General features: G+C 41.1%; 1 protein-coding gene across 1 annotated transcript in view; it reads left to right on the forward strand.

Annotated features, from left to right (window-relative positions):
* GTF2H2 (general transcription factor IIH subunit 2) overlaps positions 1-10,619 on the forward strand; it is a 116,606-nt gene extending 105,987 nt beyond the window's left edge. The window contains exon 11 of the mRNA XM_071208483.1: positions 9,696-10,619. Coding sequence (XP_071064584.1) covers positions 9,696-9,835 — 140 coding nt within the window. The 3' untranslated portion in view covers positions 9,836-10,619. The remainder of the gene's footprint in view (positions 1-9,695) is intronic.
* Positions 10,620-13,979: the final 3,360 nt, after the last annotated feature.

Genomic DNA, 13,979 nt, shown 5'->3' on the forward strand with positions numbered 1-13,979 from the left:
CTCTCCCCGGGGCTCCAGTTTAAGACCAGCATCAAACTCCAGCATCAAAACTGCAACATTAACAACTCTGTCCTTTGCCATGCCTTTTATCTGTGAGTTCCCACCAAGGGATGGGAACTCAACGCCCTAATGATGTGGCCCAATCAAAGCTGTAATCATAATTTAATCACACCCATATGCAGATCAGATTACAAACATAATCCAATATCTATTTTTGGAATTCATAACCATATCAAACTGCTACACTGACAAGGAAAAAAAAAAGAGAGAAGATGCAAATAAAAATCATAAATGAGAAGGAGGAAATTACCACTGACCCCACAGAAATAAGAGAGGTCATAAGAGGATACTCTGAACAACTGTATGCCAACAAACTAGACAATGTAGACAAGACAGACACATTCCTAAAAACACATGAACAACCTACACCAACCCTGGAAGAAATAGAAGACCTCAACAAGCTACTCACAAGTCAAGAGAGTCATCAAAAACCTCCCAAAGATGAAAAGCCCAGGACCAAATGGCTTCACAGGTGAATTCTACCAATCATTCAAAGACAATCTAATACCAATCTTGCTCAAGCTCTTCCATAAAACAGAAAAGGAAAGTATGCTACCAAACTCATTCTATGAAGTCAACATCATTCCAATACCAAAACCAGATAAAGATACTACAGTAAAAGAAAATTACAGAACAATATCTTTAATGAATATAGATACAAAAATCCTCAACAAAATACTTGCAAACTGAATCCAAAAGCACACTCAAAGAATTATACACCACAATCAAGTGAGTTTTATTTCAGGTATGCAAGGGTTTTCAACACAAGAAAATCAATTAGTGTAATAAACCACATTAATAAATTGAAGAAGAAAAATCACATAATCCTTTCCATTGATGCAGAAAAGGCATTTGACAAAACACAACACCTTTCTTGTTAACAGCAATACTGTTAACAGTATTTCTCAACATGCAATACTGTTAACAATAGAAGGAAATTTATCAACATGATAAAATGCATATATGAAAAACTCACAGCTAGCATTGTACTCAATGCTGAAAGTGAAAGTTTTCCTGCTGAGATCAGGAACAAGACAAAGATGCCCGCTGTTAGCACTGTTGTTCAATAAAGTGCTAGAAGTTCTAGCTAGAGATTTTAGGCTAAAGAACTACAAGGCACCCACATAGGAAAGGAAGAAGTAAAACTTCTGCTATTTGTTGATGATATGATCCTATATCTAGAAAATCTTGAGAAATCCACAACAAAGCTACCAGAAGTAATACATGAGCTTGGCAAAGTGGCAGGACACAATATTAGTACCAAAAATCAGCAGCATTTCTGTACACTAATGATGAGCAATTTGAGGAGGAAATCAGAGAAAAATTCCATTTATAATAGCGACTAAAAGAAAAAGTATTTAGGAATAAACTTAACCAAGGATGAAAAGCATTTAAATTCAGAAAACTACAATGCATTGCTAAAAGAAATCAAAGAAGACCTAAATAAATGGAAGAACATTCCATGTTCATGGAAGACTAAATATCATTAAGATGTCAATTCTAAAAAATTTTTTTTAAAAAGATGTCAATTCTGCCCAAATTGGTATACAGATCCAGTGCAATCCTGATAAAAATTTCACCAGCTTTTTTTAAAGAAATGGAAAATCCAAGTATCAAATTTATTTGGAAGGGTAAGAGGCCCCGAATAGCCAGAAACATCTTAAAAAGGAAGAATGAAGCTGGAGGACTTCTACTTCCAAACTTTGAATCATATTACCTACCTACATTGTAAAAACAGCATGGTACTCGCATAAAGGTAGACATACAGACCAAGGAACCAAATTGAGAACTCAGAAACAGACCATCACATCTATGGTGCTGGGAGAAGTGGATATTCATATCCAAAATAAAGTCTCCCATTTATAAAGGACTAAAGCAAGAGGGCCAAGGCACACCCTAAGCCCCACCTCACTGAAACAATCCAATTATAGGCCCCTCAATTTAATCCAATCCAATCAAAGGGTGCCACACCCTCAGGAATGGATTAGCTCATGATCCTTTCTGGGATCCACAAAAAGCCTCAACTGTCAGAACCTACAACATCTCTAATTTTTTTTTTTTAAGTGAAAGTTGGCCTAAATTAAGAATTTACAAAAGAAAATTTGCATAGTTGTGTGTCTCCTCTCCCCAACATATTATTGGAATGGACACAATGTCTGAATGTGGAAGAGTTCCCATACCCAAGCCTGGAGGGAAAGGGATGTCATGAAAAATCTAGTCTTGAAAATCTGGTCTTCATATGATTTTAATTGGACCTTTAGAATTACCTAACTCTGCTCAAGCATATAATTTTTTTTTTTTTTTTAAATCTAAGAGCGCAAGGGCCTCGCCGCGCCCACCCCGCCCCGCGGCGGGCAGGAGCCGTGGCACCGACGCAGCCCCCCGGTCCGCAGCGCCCCGGGGAAAGGGGCCGCGGGCCGCCCCGCGACACCCGCCTCCTCCCTGCCGCCGCTCTCCCACCCCGTGCCAGACTGGGGAAACCCCGGCGGGGTGGTGGAGAGACGGGGCGGCGAGATGCGGACGCCACCGGGGCAGGAGAGCCCGGCACGCGGAGAAGCCCCAGGGCGGGACGAGCGGTTCCCGCCACCGCCAGGGGCAACCCCCACCCGAGTCCTAGACAGGTCGCGGTGCGAGGCCCTGCCGGCGCGGCCCACCGCGCAGGCGCGCGACACCGGAACCGCTCCTACGCGGGAGCCGGGGGCACGCGAGACCGAGCTCCTCCCCGGTAGAGGAGCGCGCGGTCCCCGGACAAACCCGTGTCCAGGGCTGACTTTCAATAGATCGCAGGGAGGGGGCTGCCCTGCTATGTAAGAAGCCCCATTCAAGTATATAATTTGAAACAATATAGGATATCTTGGAGGTGTGAAGTGATTTCAGTCCTATTTAAAGACATGTTAAAGGCAGATGTACCAAGTGACCAAGAATTCTTTGTTTAAAAGTCTGGCGTGGCTCTGTGATAAAAGTTGATGGATAAAGAAAATTAACTGAGGACTGTAATGGAAAAAGGGGGATGTCTCCATTAGCTTTAGGCATTCCTGACATGGTGCTAATCATGGTGCAAGTTAAGGGGTATTACTATTCTATCATTCAGTTTGCTTTCTTCTTTTATTTTTATTTTTTTATTTATTGAAGTATATCGCTCATAATAAACACATATAAACAATAAATGTATAGTAATAGTTGTGAACTTATAAAACAAACATACAAAACATCACACAGGGCTTCCACACCTCACCAGACCACCAATATCTTGCATTGTTGTGAAACATTTTTTTCCTTTAAAGATTTATCTATTCCCCCCCTCACCCCATTGTTTGCAGTTGCTGTCTGCTCTCTGTGTCCATTTGCTGTGTACTCTGTGTCTCCTCATCTTCTCTTTAGGAGGCACTGGGAACTGAAGCCAGGACCTCCAATGTGGAAGAGGTACTCAATCACCTGATTCACTTCAGTTCCCTGGTTTGTTGTGTCTCTCATTGTTCCTCTTTGGGTCTCTTTTGTTGTGTCCTCTTGCTGCATCAGCTCGCCATGCCTGGCCACCGCACCAGCTCTTTTCTCCAGGAGGCACCAAAAACCAAACCCAAGACCCCCCATGTGGTATGAGGACACCCAATCACCTGAGCCATATCTGCTTCCATTGTGAAACATTTTTAACTAATGATGAAAGAGCATTCTCAAAATATCACTACTAACCAAAGTATCTTACATGGTGTATTTGCCCCCCAACCAACACCATTATTATTATTATTATTATATTTTACATCATTTATACATGAACATACATAAGTAGTAAGTGTATAGTAAAAGTTGTGAACTTATAAAGCAAACAAGCATAACATCATACAGGGGTCCCATATATCAACCCACCACCCACTTGCATTGCTGTTAGACATATTTTACAAATAATGAACGAATACCACCCAAATCTTACTAGTAAATATAGTCCATACCTTACAACTCACCCTATTATTGTTTTTTTTTACAATGTATTTTTATTACAGAAGTTGTGAACTTATAAAACAATCATGCACTTTGTGCAGAATTCCCATACAACACCCTACTATCAACACACTACACCATGGTGGAACACTTGTTACAGATTATAAGATAATATCATCAGACTATTACCACTAAACATGGTCCATAGCATACATTGGCACACTCTTTCCATACTTCCTCATTATCAATACAGTACATCTTTGGCATAGATGCATGAGTATTACAGTATTGCTGTTAACCACAGTCCACAGGTCACTCCAATTTTATTTTTCCCATGCTTCTCCACATTCCCATCACCCTGCAATAGTGATGTACGTCTACTCTAGCTCACAAACAACACTCTTGCATCTGTACCATCAACCACAACAATCACAATTCTCATCCACCTCTGGGTTTACTGTGTTATTCTGTCCCCAGATTATTCTCTAGCTTTCTTTGAATTGACATTTACATCCCTAGACTACCCTTTCCAGCCACATCCCTATTTATAAACCAGTTGCTACTCACTATAATGTGTTACCATCAACTCTATCCATTTCCATACTTTTATAGCCAAGTTAATTAAAACTTCTACATACATTAAGCATCAGTAGTCCATCTCAGTCCTGCTCTTATCTCCTTTAAGAATCCATTACCTACCATTAGGTCTTGAAGTTTTCCTACATTTTCTTCCAAAAGCTGTATGGTTCTTGCTTTTATATTTAGGTTTTTGATCCATTCTGAGTTAATTTTTGTATAAGATAGGGGTCCTCTTTCTTTCTTTTGGCTATGGATAACCAGTTCTCTCAGCACCATTTGTTGAATGGACTGTTCTGCTTGAGCTGGCTGGGTTTGACAGGCTTGTCAAAAATCACTTGACCATAGATGTAAGGGTCTGTTTCTGAACCATCACTTCAGTTCAATTGGTTTCTTTGTCTGTCTTTATGCTAGTACCATGCTGTTTTTACCACTGTAGCTAGGTAATAAGATTTAATGTCTGGAAGCGAGATTTCCCCAATTTTGCTTTTCCTATTTAAGATGTTTCTGGCTATTTGGAGCCCTTTACTTACCCTTCCAAATAAATTTGATAATCATGTTTTCCATTTCTTTAAAAAATGCTGATAGAATTTTTATTGGAATTGCAGTGAATCTGTATATCATTTTGGGTAGATATACAGATATACAGATATAATGATATTTAGTCTTCCAATCCATGATAATGGAGTGTTCTTTCAAATACTGATTTCTTTTAACAATGCATTGTAGTTTTATGAATACGAGTGCTTTACATTGTTGGTTAAGTTTTTTAGTTGCTATTGTAAATGGAATTTTTCTTCCTGACTTCATCTTCAGAATGTGCACTGTTAGTGTCTTTTAAAGTCTGTTTCATCTGATATAAGTATAGCCATGCTGGCTTTTTTTGTTGATGTTGTTACCACATGCATGGAATGTCTTTTTCCAGGTGTTCACTTTCAATTTATTGGTATTCTTGGGTCTAAGGTAGTCTCTTACAGACAGTATATAGATGGCTTATATTTTCTTATCCATTCCATAGTCTGTGTCTTTTGACTGAGGAGTTTAATCCATTAACATTCAATGTTATCACTGTAAAGGCAGTTCTTATCTCACCCATTTTGACCTTTGGGTTTTATCTGTCATATTTTATTTTCACCACTCTTTTGAGACTTTTACTTTTACTGATATAATCTTCATTTTTAGACTCTCTTCCAAGCCTCTCTCTCCTGTCTTTTCTTTCCAGACTGTAGCACCTCCTTTAGTATTTCCTGCAAAGCTGGTCTCTTGGTAACAAACTCTCAGTTCCTGTTTATCTGTGAATATTCTAAATTTACCCTCATTTTTTGAAAGACAATCTTGCTGGATATAAGATTCTTGACTGGAAGTTTTTCACTTGCAATATCTTAAATATATCATACTGCTGTCTTGCCTCCATGGTTTCTGATGAGAAATTGGTACTTAGCCTTACTGGGTATCCCTTATATGCTATGCATTGCTTTTCTCTTGCTAATCTCAGAATTCTCTGTCTTTGGCATTAGACATTCTGATTAATATATGTTTCAGAGTTGGTCTATTCAGATTTATTCGAATGGGAGTATGTTGTGTTTCTTTGACACGGATATCTCTGTCCTTCCACAGGGTTGAGAAATTTTCTACCATTATTTCTTTAAGTACTCCTTCTGCCCCTTTTCCCTTTTCTTCTCCTTCTGGGCATCCTTGACATGTATGTTTGCATGTCGTTTAGTTCCCTGAGACCTTGTTCAATTTTTTTCCATTATTTTCTTCATCTGTTCTTTTGTATGTTCAGAGTCCATTTCTTCAAGTTCACCAATCCTTTATTCTGCCTCCTCAAATCTGCTGTTATATAATTCCAGCATATTTTTCATTTCATTTATTGCACATTTAATTCTATAAGATCTGCAATTTTTCTATGTATGCTTCTGTAGCAGTTTGTCATTGTTTATGAATTCCGAATATAGTTATCGGATTATGTATGTAAACTGGTCTGTCAGAGGTATCACTTTGAATTGTTTAAATTATGAATAAGACTTTGATTGGGCCATGTAAGTAGAGAAAAGACATGCAAAGGACAGAATTGTGAGTTTTGAGCTGGAGCCTTGGAAGTGAAAACACAGGAGAAGAACACAGAGCAAACAAGATGGCTCCTTAGACACGGTAGAAGGCCTGGGGAAAGAGACAGAGCCGTTCAACTGATAGTCTACAGTTGGTCTTGTGGAAAGAGCACAGCAGCTGAGCCCAGAGATGTCTTGGCAGACATTGGCAGCCTCTTGCCCCAACACGTGGCAATAGACTTTAGAGAGGGAAGTAACTTATGCTTTATGGCCTGGTAACTGTAAGCTTCTACCCCAAATAAATACCCTTTATAAAAACTGATTTCTGGTATTTTGCATCAGCACCCCTTTGGCTGACTAAAACAGAATTTGGTACAAGAGAGTGGGGTCTGTGCCAAATGTACCTGCAGTTACCTGTAGAGGCTAGTGCAGGGCCCACCAGCTTCCTCCCTGCCAGAGGTGGGGCTGAAGCCTAGGCTAGGGCTGCAGTTTGATCTGGGTGGAAAGAAGCCAGTCCCTACAGTTACTGTGATTTTCAATTAGCCTGGCTCCCCCCACCCCACCCCCAACCACTGGGGGCAGAGTAAAAATGGTGGCTACTGGCCTCTTTCTGATTTGGACAGTTCAAACTTTAGCTGTTCTCAGGGTTATACTTTATCCAGCTGAATTTACTATTCAGTAGCTGAAGTCAGTGGTCAACCATCTCTTCCTCCCTTGTTTTTTTAAGAAATGGAGCTTTCAAGTCTTAGCTCCAGAACAGCTCCAGAGGTGGCTTGCAGTGCTAGAGTAGGATGATCACCAGCTTCCGTGGCATGGCCTGTATCTTCCCAGATAGGCTGGCACAGGTACCACCAGCTTCCTCCCTGCCATAGGAGGGGCTGGGGCTTATGTTAGAGCTGCAATCCAATCTAGATGGAAAGAAGCCAGTCTCTACCAGCATTGTGATTTTCACTCAGCCCTGCTTCCCCTTGTGCCAGGTGCACAGTTAAGATGGTGGCTACCAGCCTCTTTCTGACTTGGACAGATTCAAACTTTAGCCATTCTTAGAGTTATACCTTAGCCAGCTGAATTTACTAATCAATAGCTGATACTGGCACCCAACTGTCTCTTCTTTCCCCATTTTGCAAAATGAAGCTTCCAATTCCAGCCACAGAATAGCCCCTGAGTCAGCCTCTGCCACCAGTGGAGGATGGGCACCGGCCTCCGTGGGGTGGAGTGCTCTACTCACGAATCTTCTCTGCAAATGGGCAGTCTCCTCCATCTATTCTTTCAAGGATATTGCAGGATCCTCTTCTGGTCTCCTGGAGCCCCAGACAGGTGCTTTAGATAGTTCTGGATGATTACTAACTGCCCTGTAGCACGAACTGACTCTTTGGAGCTCCTTACTCTGCCACTATCATGTTTGTTATCCTGCTTTTTTTCTTTTTTATTCCTATTCCAGAGGAAAATCAAAACCAATTTGCATTTTCATGGGATAGCAATATAAAATTAAAGTGCTTCTACAAGTATTTTCCCCCCACAATTTGATGAGAAAAGACTTAGAATTGAAAAATACCATGTCTCATTAAACTAATGATATAATGCTGATATCTTAATTCAAATATCCAGCTAAGACTGAACTGTAAATGCCAGTTAATCAAATAACCATCAAGGAGTGGCCTGGCACAAATGGTAAAATTCTTAGGTATTATCTGTGCCAGAGCCATTAGAGACCCCTCAAACATCTAAAAACAAGTTATTGCCTGCCATCTCCAAAACTGAGACAAGAGGCACAAAAATGTGAGGGTTTCTTGGTTTCTGGAGAAATCATATACCACATTTTGGAATTCTGTTGGCTTCTATTTTCAAGGTTATCATAAAGAAGAACCAAACCCTGACAATATTAAATTTAAAAAGGACCTCTATAACCACTCTCTGGGGCAAATTTGGCAACATATATAAAAAATCTTTAAATACATGCATGAGATTTGACTCAGTAATTCTTCCTTTGGGAATTTATCCTGAGGAAATAGTTAAAACTGGAAAAAAAGATTTTGTTACCAGGCTATTCAACCCATCTTTATTTATGAAGAAAAATATGGCAACAGCCTGAATGTTCTACATTAGGGGAGTAATTAAGCCATTAATTGCAGACATTTATTTATTTATATATCAATATTTAAAAATGTACAGTTAAGGGGGAAATAGTTTATAAAATAAAATGCATAACATCTGGGAAGTGGCTGTGGCTCACTCAGCTGGGCTCCCGTCTGCCATATGGGAGGCCCTGGGTTCACGTCCCGGGGCCTCCTTGTGAAGGTGGGCTCACCTGCACGCTGCGGAGTGCTGCTCGGCCTGCAAGCACTATGGAGAGCCGACTCAGCAAGGTGACACAGCAAAAAGGGAGACAAGCGAAAAAAAACCCATAGAAGAGCATGCAGCGAATGGACACAGAGAGCAGGCAACAAGCAAGCCACAAGGGGTGTGGGGGGGGGGGGAATAAAATAAATAAAAATAAATACAGACACAGAAGAATGTACAGTGAATAGACACATAGAGGAGACAGCAAGCAAAAAAAGCCACAAGGGGTTGGGGAATGCATAACATCTATAACCATAATTACTATGGCATGGCATAATTAAAGCACATAATTGGCACAGAGCACTGAAACTTAAAAGATGAATACAACTAAAATAGTGATTTTTAAATATTGGGCAATTTCTGTGTCTTGGATTGTGTTTTGGTTTTCTTTTTTGCAGGCAAAAAGAGTTTTTCCTGGGAATGTACTAGATTCTTAATGGAAATACAAACTTTCAGGGACTTGAGTGCAATTGACATGATAAAAAGTCATGTAAATAAACTTCACCAGCACATCAATCAAACAAAAACAAAAACAAAAAAACTGCCTAGCACAGTGCTTGACACATAGTAGGTGCTTAATAAATATTTGTTGATTAAGGGAGAGAATATAAATATTTTATAAATTCCCATTCATGTTTTCTTTTGATTTAAAAATCTGGTCATTCTTTCAATTCCTGCCTTCTTCAGAAACGGAGAATACTCTTTCCTACCTGTTTTTCCTTCCTTTTTCAGCAAATGGACACCAGGAGAAGATCTTGGATGAGAGGATTTCCTGGTTTGATTATGCTTTGCTCCCAGAGCTATCTGTTCTTCTGGACTCAGGTACAATTAAATTTGCAAAGAAAACAGAAGAAGAGGAACAGAAAGTCTGAGAACAAATGCAGAAAGACTTTAATTCACGAATGCACAGAGAAGCAAAAAGGTTAAAGACTTTTGTGACCTCTATATCATACAGTTGTTGGATGCCTCAGGAGATGGAACCTGCTAGGTTTTATACCAATGGCGGAAATCTGGGATTCAGTGCTTCCACTGTAACTTAATCCTCTTTGGTACCCACCTCAGGAGACTCCTCATAGATCACAAGAAGTTATACCTAGATTGTGAATTCCTTCTGGGCATGATTGTTAAATATGATGTAAAGTTGAAGTTTCTGGAAAGCAATCCAAGAGGGGACAAAATAAGAGATCACAAAGAGAAGGCCAGGCTTGAATTGTCCAAGAATTGGCCATTTTATGTCCAAGGAGCATCCCAAAGTGAGCTCTCTTAGCTGCTGGCTTTGTCTTTACAGGTAACTTGAAATAGTTTTCTGAAGTGTTTCTCTGGAGTTTTAATTTCAGGTTCCATATTTAATTACTTTTGCAATATTTTGAGACTACTTATTAAATGTATTATATTAGGTATTAGGTTTATTTTATTAAAAATCAACTTTAGATATTTTATTTTAGCTTATTTTGGGTTTAGTTCAGTGAAAATGTTAATTTGTCAAGCATATACATATAATCAGAAAGTTATTTTTTAATGAAAATGCTCTAATAATGATTAAAATGATATATGCACAACTATGTGATTATACCAGATACCATCGATTGTACACTTTGGATACATTATATGCTTTATTAATATGTATCAATAAAATTGATTTTTTTAAAAAAGTAAGTTATTTTTCCTTAAATTTTGACCTTAGAAAATACTGGCTGCATTGTTAAGGTCCTAAAAAGTTATGAGGTCAGTTGGACCACAGATTCCCTCTCACCCAGCCTACTTCCACTGTTCTTGGATGATCTTTCTTTGGTTCTCTTATTTTCTACTCAGTATTAGGGGTATTTTTTTTGTTTTATTTTGTTTTTAATCTTGGCGCTAATTCTAAGACGTAAGGCAAATTGTATTTCAGAAAACTGCAGTTTGTTTGAATTGTCCTGCCGTGCCATTGATGTTATTTTATGACAGTTATAGATGAGAATTTAAGTAACAAATATCTACTTTATGGTATTGAGCACTAATTCTACTCCAAGAAATCTGTCCCTCTTTCCACACTGAGTTCATTGAGGCTCAAAGAGTTTAAGAAATTTGCCTAGGTTTCCACAGAAATTTCATGACAAAGCTGAAATTTAGGTCTCTGTGTTTTACTTCAGTGAATCCTGGGGTTTTTCTGTTTTTCTTACTTTGGCACTGAGAGTTCAAATAGCAAAAGACCAGCTCCAAAAGCAACTTGAACAGGCATATTGGGGAAGCAAATGTGGCTCAAGCAATTGGGTTCCTGTCTACTATATGGAAGGTCCAGGGTTCGATTCCAGGGGCCTCCTGGTGAAGGCGAGTGCTGGCCTACGCAGAGTGCTGGCCTGAGCGGAGTGCTGGCCAGTGCAGGAATGCTGGCTCGCGCTACAAGATGGCCCGAGCGGAAAGCTGGCGCAGCAAGATGACACAATGTAAAGATCACAGAGGAGAGACAATAAGAGATGCAGCAGATCAGGGAGCTGAGATGGCACAAGAGATTGAGCACCTCTCTCCCATGCTGGAAGGTCCCAGGGTCATTTCCCAGTGCTGCCTAAAGAGAAGACAGCAGGGAAGCGGACTTGGCCCAGTGGTTAGGGCATCCGTCTACCACATGGGAGGTCCGCAGTTCAAACCCCAGGCCTCCTTGACCCGTGTGGAGCTGGCCCATGCGCAGTGCTATGCACGCAAGGAGTGCCGTGTCATGCAGGGCTGTCCCCCGCGTAGGGGAGCCCCACACGCAAGGAGTGCGCCCCATAAGGAGAGCCGCCCAGCGCGAAAGAAAGTGCAGCCTGCCCAGGAATGGTGCCACACATGCGGAGAGCTGACACAACCAGATGACACAACAGAAAGAAACACAGATTCCCGTGCCACTGACAACAACAGAAGTGGACAAAGGTGCAAATATATAGACACAGAGAACAGACCACCAGGGCGGGGGGGGTAGGGGGAAAGGGGAGAGAAATAAATAAAATAAATCTTTAAAAAAACATTTTAAAGAAGACAAGCAGACACAGAAGAACACACAGCAAATGGACACAGAGAGCAGACAAAGGGGGGAGGGGAAGGGAGGGGAGGAAGGAAGAAATAAATAAATCTTTAAAAAAAACAAACAGGCGTATTGAGTGAATCAGTTTAGTGTTCAGAATATGAAGTATAGTATTGGCCAAGGGGCAGGGTCCCAGAAGGTGGGATGTGGTCATTTAGGGTAGCAGGGCTATGGGCAGAGACTCAGACAGACAAGAGTATGCTGAAGTGCAGATCAATCAACTCCTGGGGATATATCCTCTGACTACCCCTTGGTGCCGTTGCTGGGCAATCTAAGTATTTTCTTATATATGCAGATAAAAGGACAATTTGCAGTTTTTTTCCTGTGATGAATGTTCAAGAAATTGGTAAGATGATCCTTGGGAAGAACATGTCGAGTGGTTCCCTAAGTAAGTGGATATATACTTTTTTCTTCAATTTTTCAAATTTTTAAAAGACAAATTAACGTGTTTTACCTTTCATGTGTTTGTCATTGTGAACATATGATCAGCTAATAAATTTCAGAGCTGGAATTAGAACTAAGAATACCCAAGGTTGAGGCGGATGTGGCTCAAGCAATTGGGCTCCCTTCTATCATATGAGGTCCAGTGTACAACACCCAGGGCCTCCTGGTGAAGACAAGCTGATCTGTGTGGTAAGCTGGCCCACGTAGTGTGGGATGCTGCCTCTGGCACAGGTGCTGTATTGGTCATCTTGTTGCTAAGCACTATTTTTAGATACTAACCCGGTTAAGATTCCTTTCCCCATCCTCGCTGAAGTAATTAAGTTTCTATTCTTACGCCACTCCCTGGGGCTCCAATTAGGCAGTCCCTAAAGAGCACTTCCGGTGGACATTGCCAAATAACCATCTGCACTTGCGTGTGGCACGAGAATCAAAATCTAGTTAACCAATTATTTACTGACACATGTGTTGTCAGTATGTACCACTTCATTCATCCCTGGCTATAAGAACCCCTGACTGACCCTCAATAAACGAGGCTTGATCAGAATCTTGTCTTGCCTCCATTCTTTGTGTCTCTTGTCCCTTTTTCATTCCCACTCCCTCCCTCAGGTCTCGGTTCGACTGATCCGCGGGTCGGGTCAACGTAGAGTGCTGCCCTAAGCAAGTGTGCTACACTGTACAGGAGTGCTGCCCCACGTAGGAGTACTGGCCCATGTGAAGAGCTGAGGCAGCAAGATAATGCAACAAAAAGAGACACAGAGAGGGAAGCAGACTTGGCCCAATGGATAGGATGTCCGCCTACCACATGGGAGGTCCGTGGTTCAAACCCCGGGCCTCCCTGACCCGTGTGGAGCTGGCCCATGCGCAGTGCTGATGTACACAAGGAGTGCCTTGCCACACAGGGGTGTCTCCCGCGTAAGGGAGCCCAATGCGCAAGGAGTGCGCCCGTAAGGAGAGCCACCCAGTGCGAAAGAAAGTGCAGCCTGCCCAGGAATGGCACCGCACACATGGAGAACTGACACAACAACAAGATAACGCAACAAAAAGAAACACAGATTTCCGGTGCCACTGATAAGAATGGAAGTGGTCAGAGAAGAACACACAGAGAGCAGACAACTGGGGGGAGGGGGGGAAGGGGAGAGAAATAAATAAAAAATAAATTGAAAAAAAAAGAGAGAGACACAGAGAGACGAGATATACAGCAGGCCAGGGAGTTGAGGTGGCGCAAGAGAATGATTGCTTCTCTCCCACGCCGGAAGGTCCCAGGATTGGTTCCTGGTGCTGCCTAATGAGAATACAAGCAGACACAGAAGAACACACAGTGAATGGACACAAAGAGCAGACAATGGAGGGAAGGGGGAGAAATAAATAAATAAATAAATAAATCTTTAAAAAAAAGAACACCCAAGTTCTTGTTGTTATGTACTATGTTGTCTTGTACTATGAATGTTAGGATCACGTGTCAACCTGGCCAGGTAATCGTGCCTGATTGCTTCATCAATCAAGCACTGGTCTAATTGTTACTATGAGGACAT

Source organism: Dasypus novemcinctus, chromosome 2, assembly GCF_030445035.2.
Source record: "Dasypus novemcinctus isolate mDasNov1 chromosome 2, mDasNov1.1.hap2, whole genome shotgun sequence".
In the NCBI taxonomy this organism is placed as follows: domain Eukaryota; kingdom Metazoa; phylum Chordata; class Mammalia; order Cingulata; family Dasypodidae; genus Dasypus; species Dasypus novemcinctus.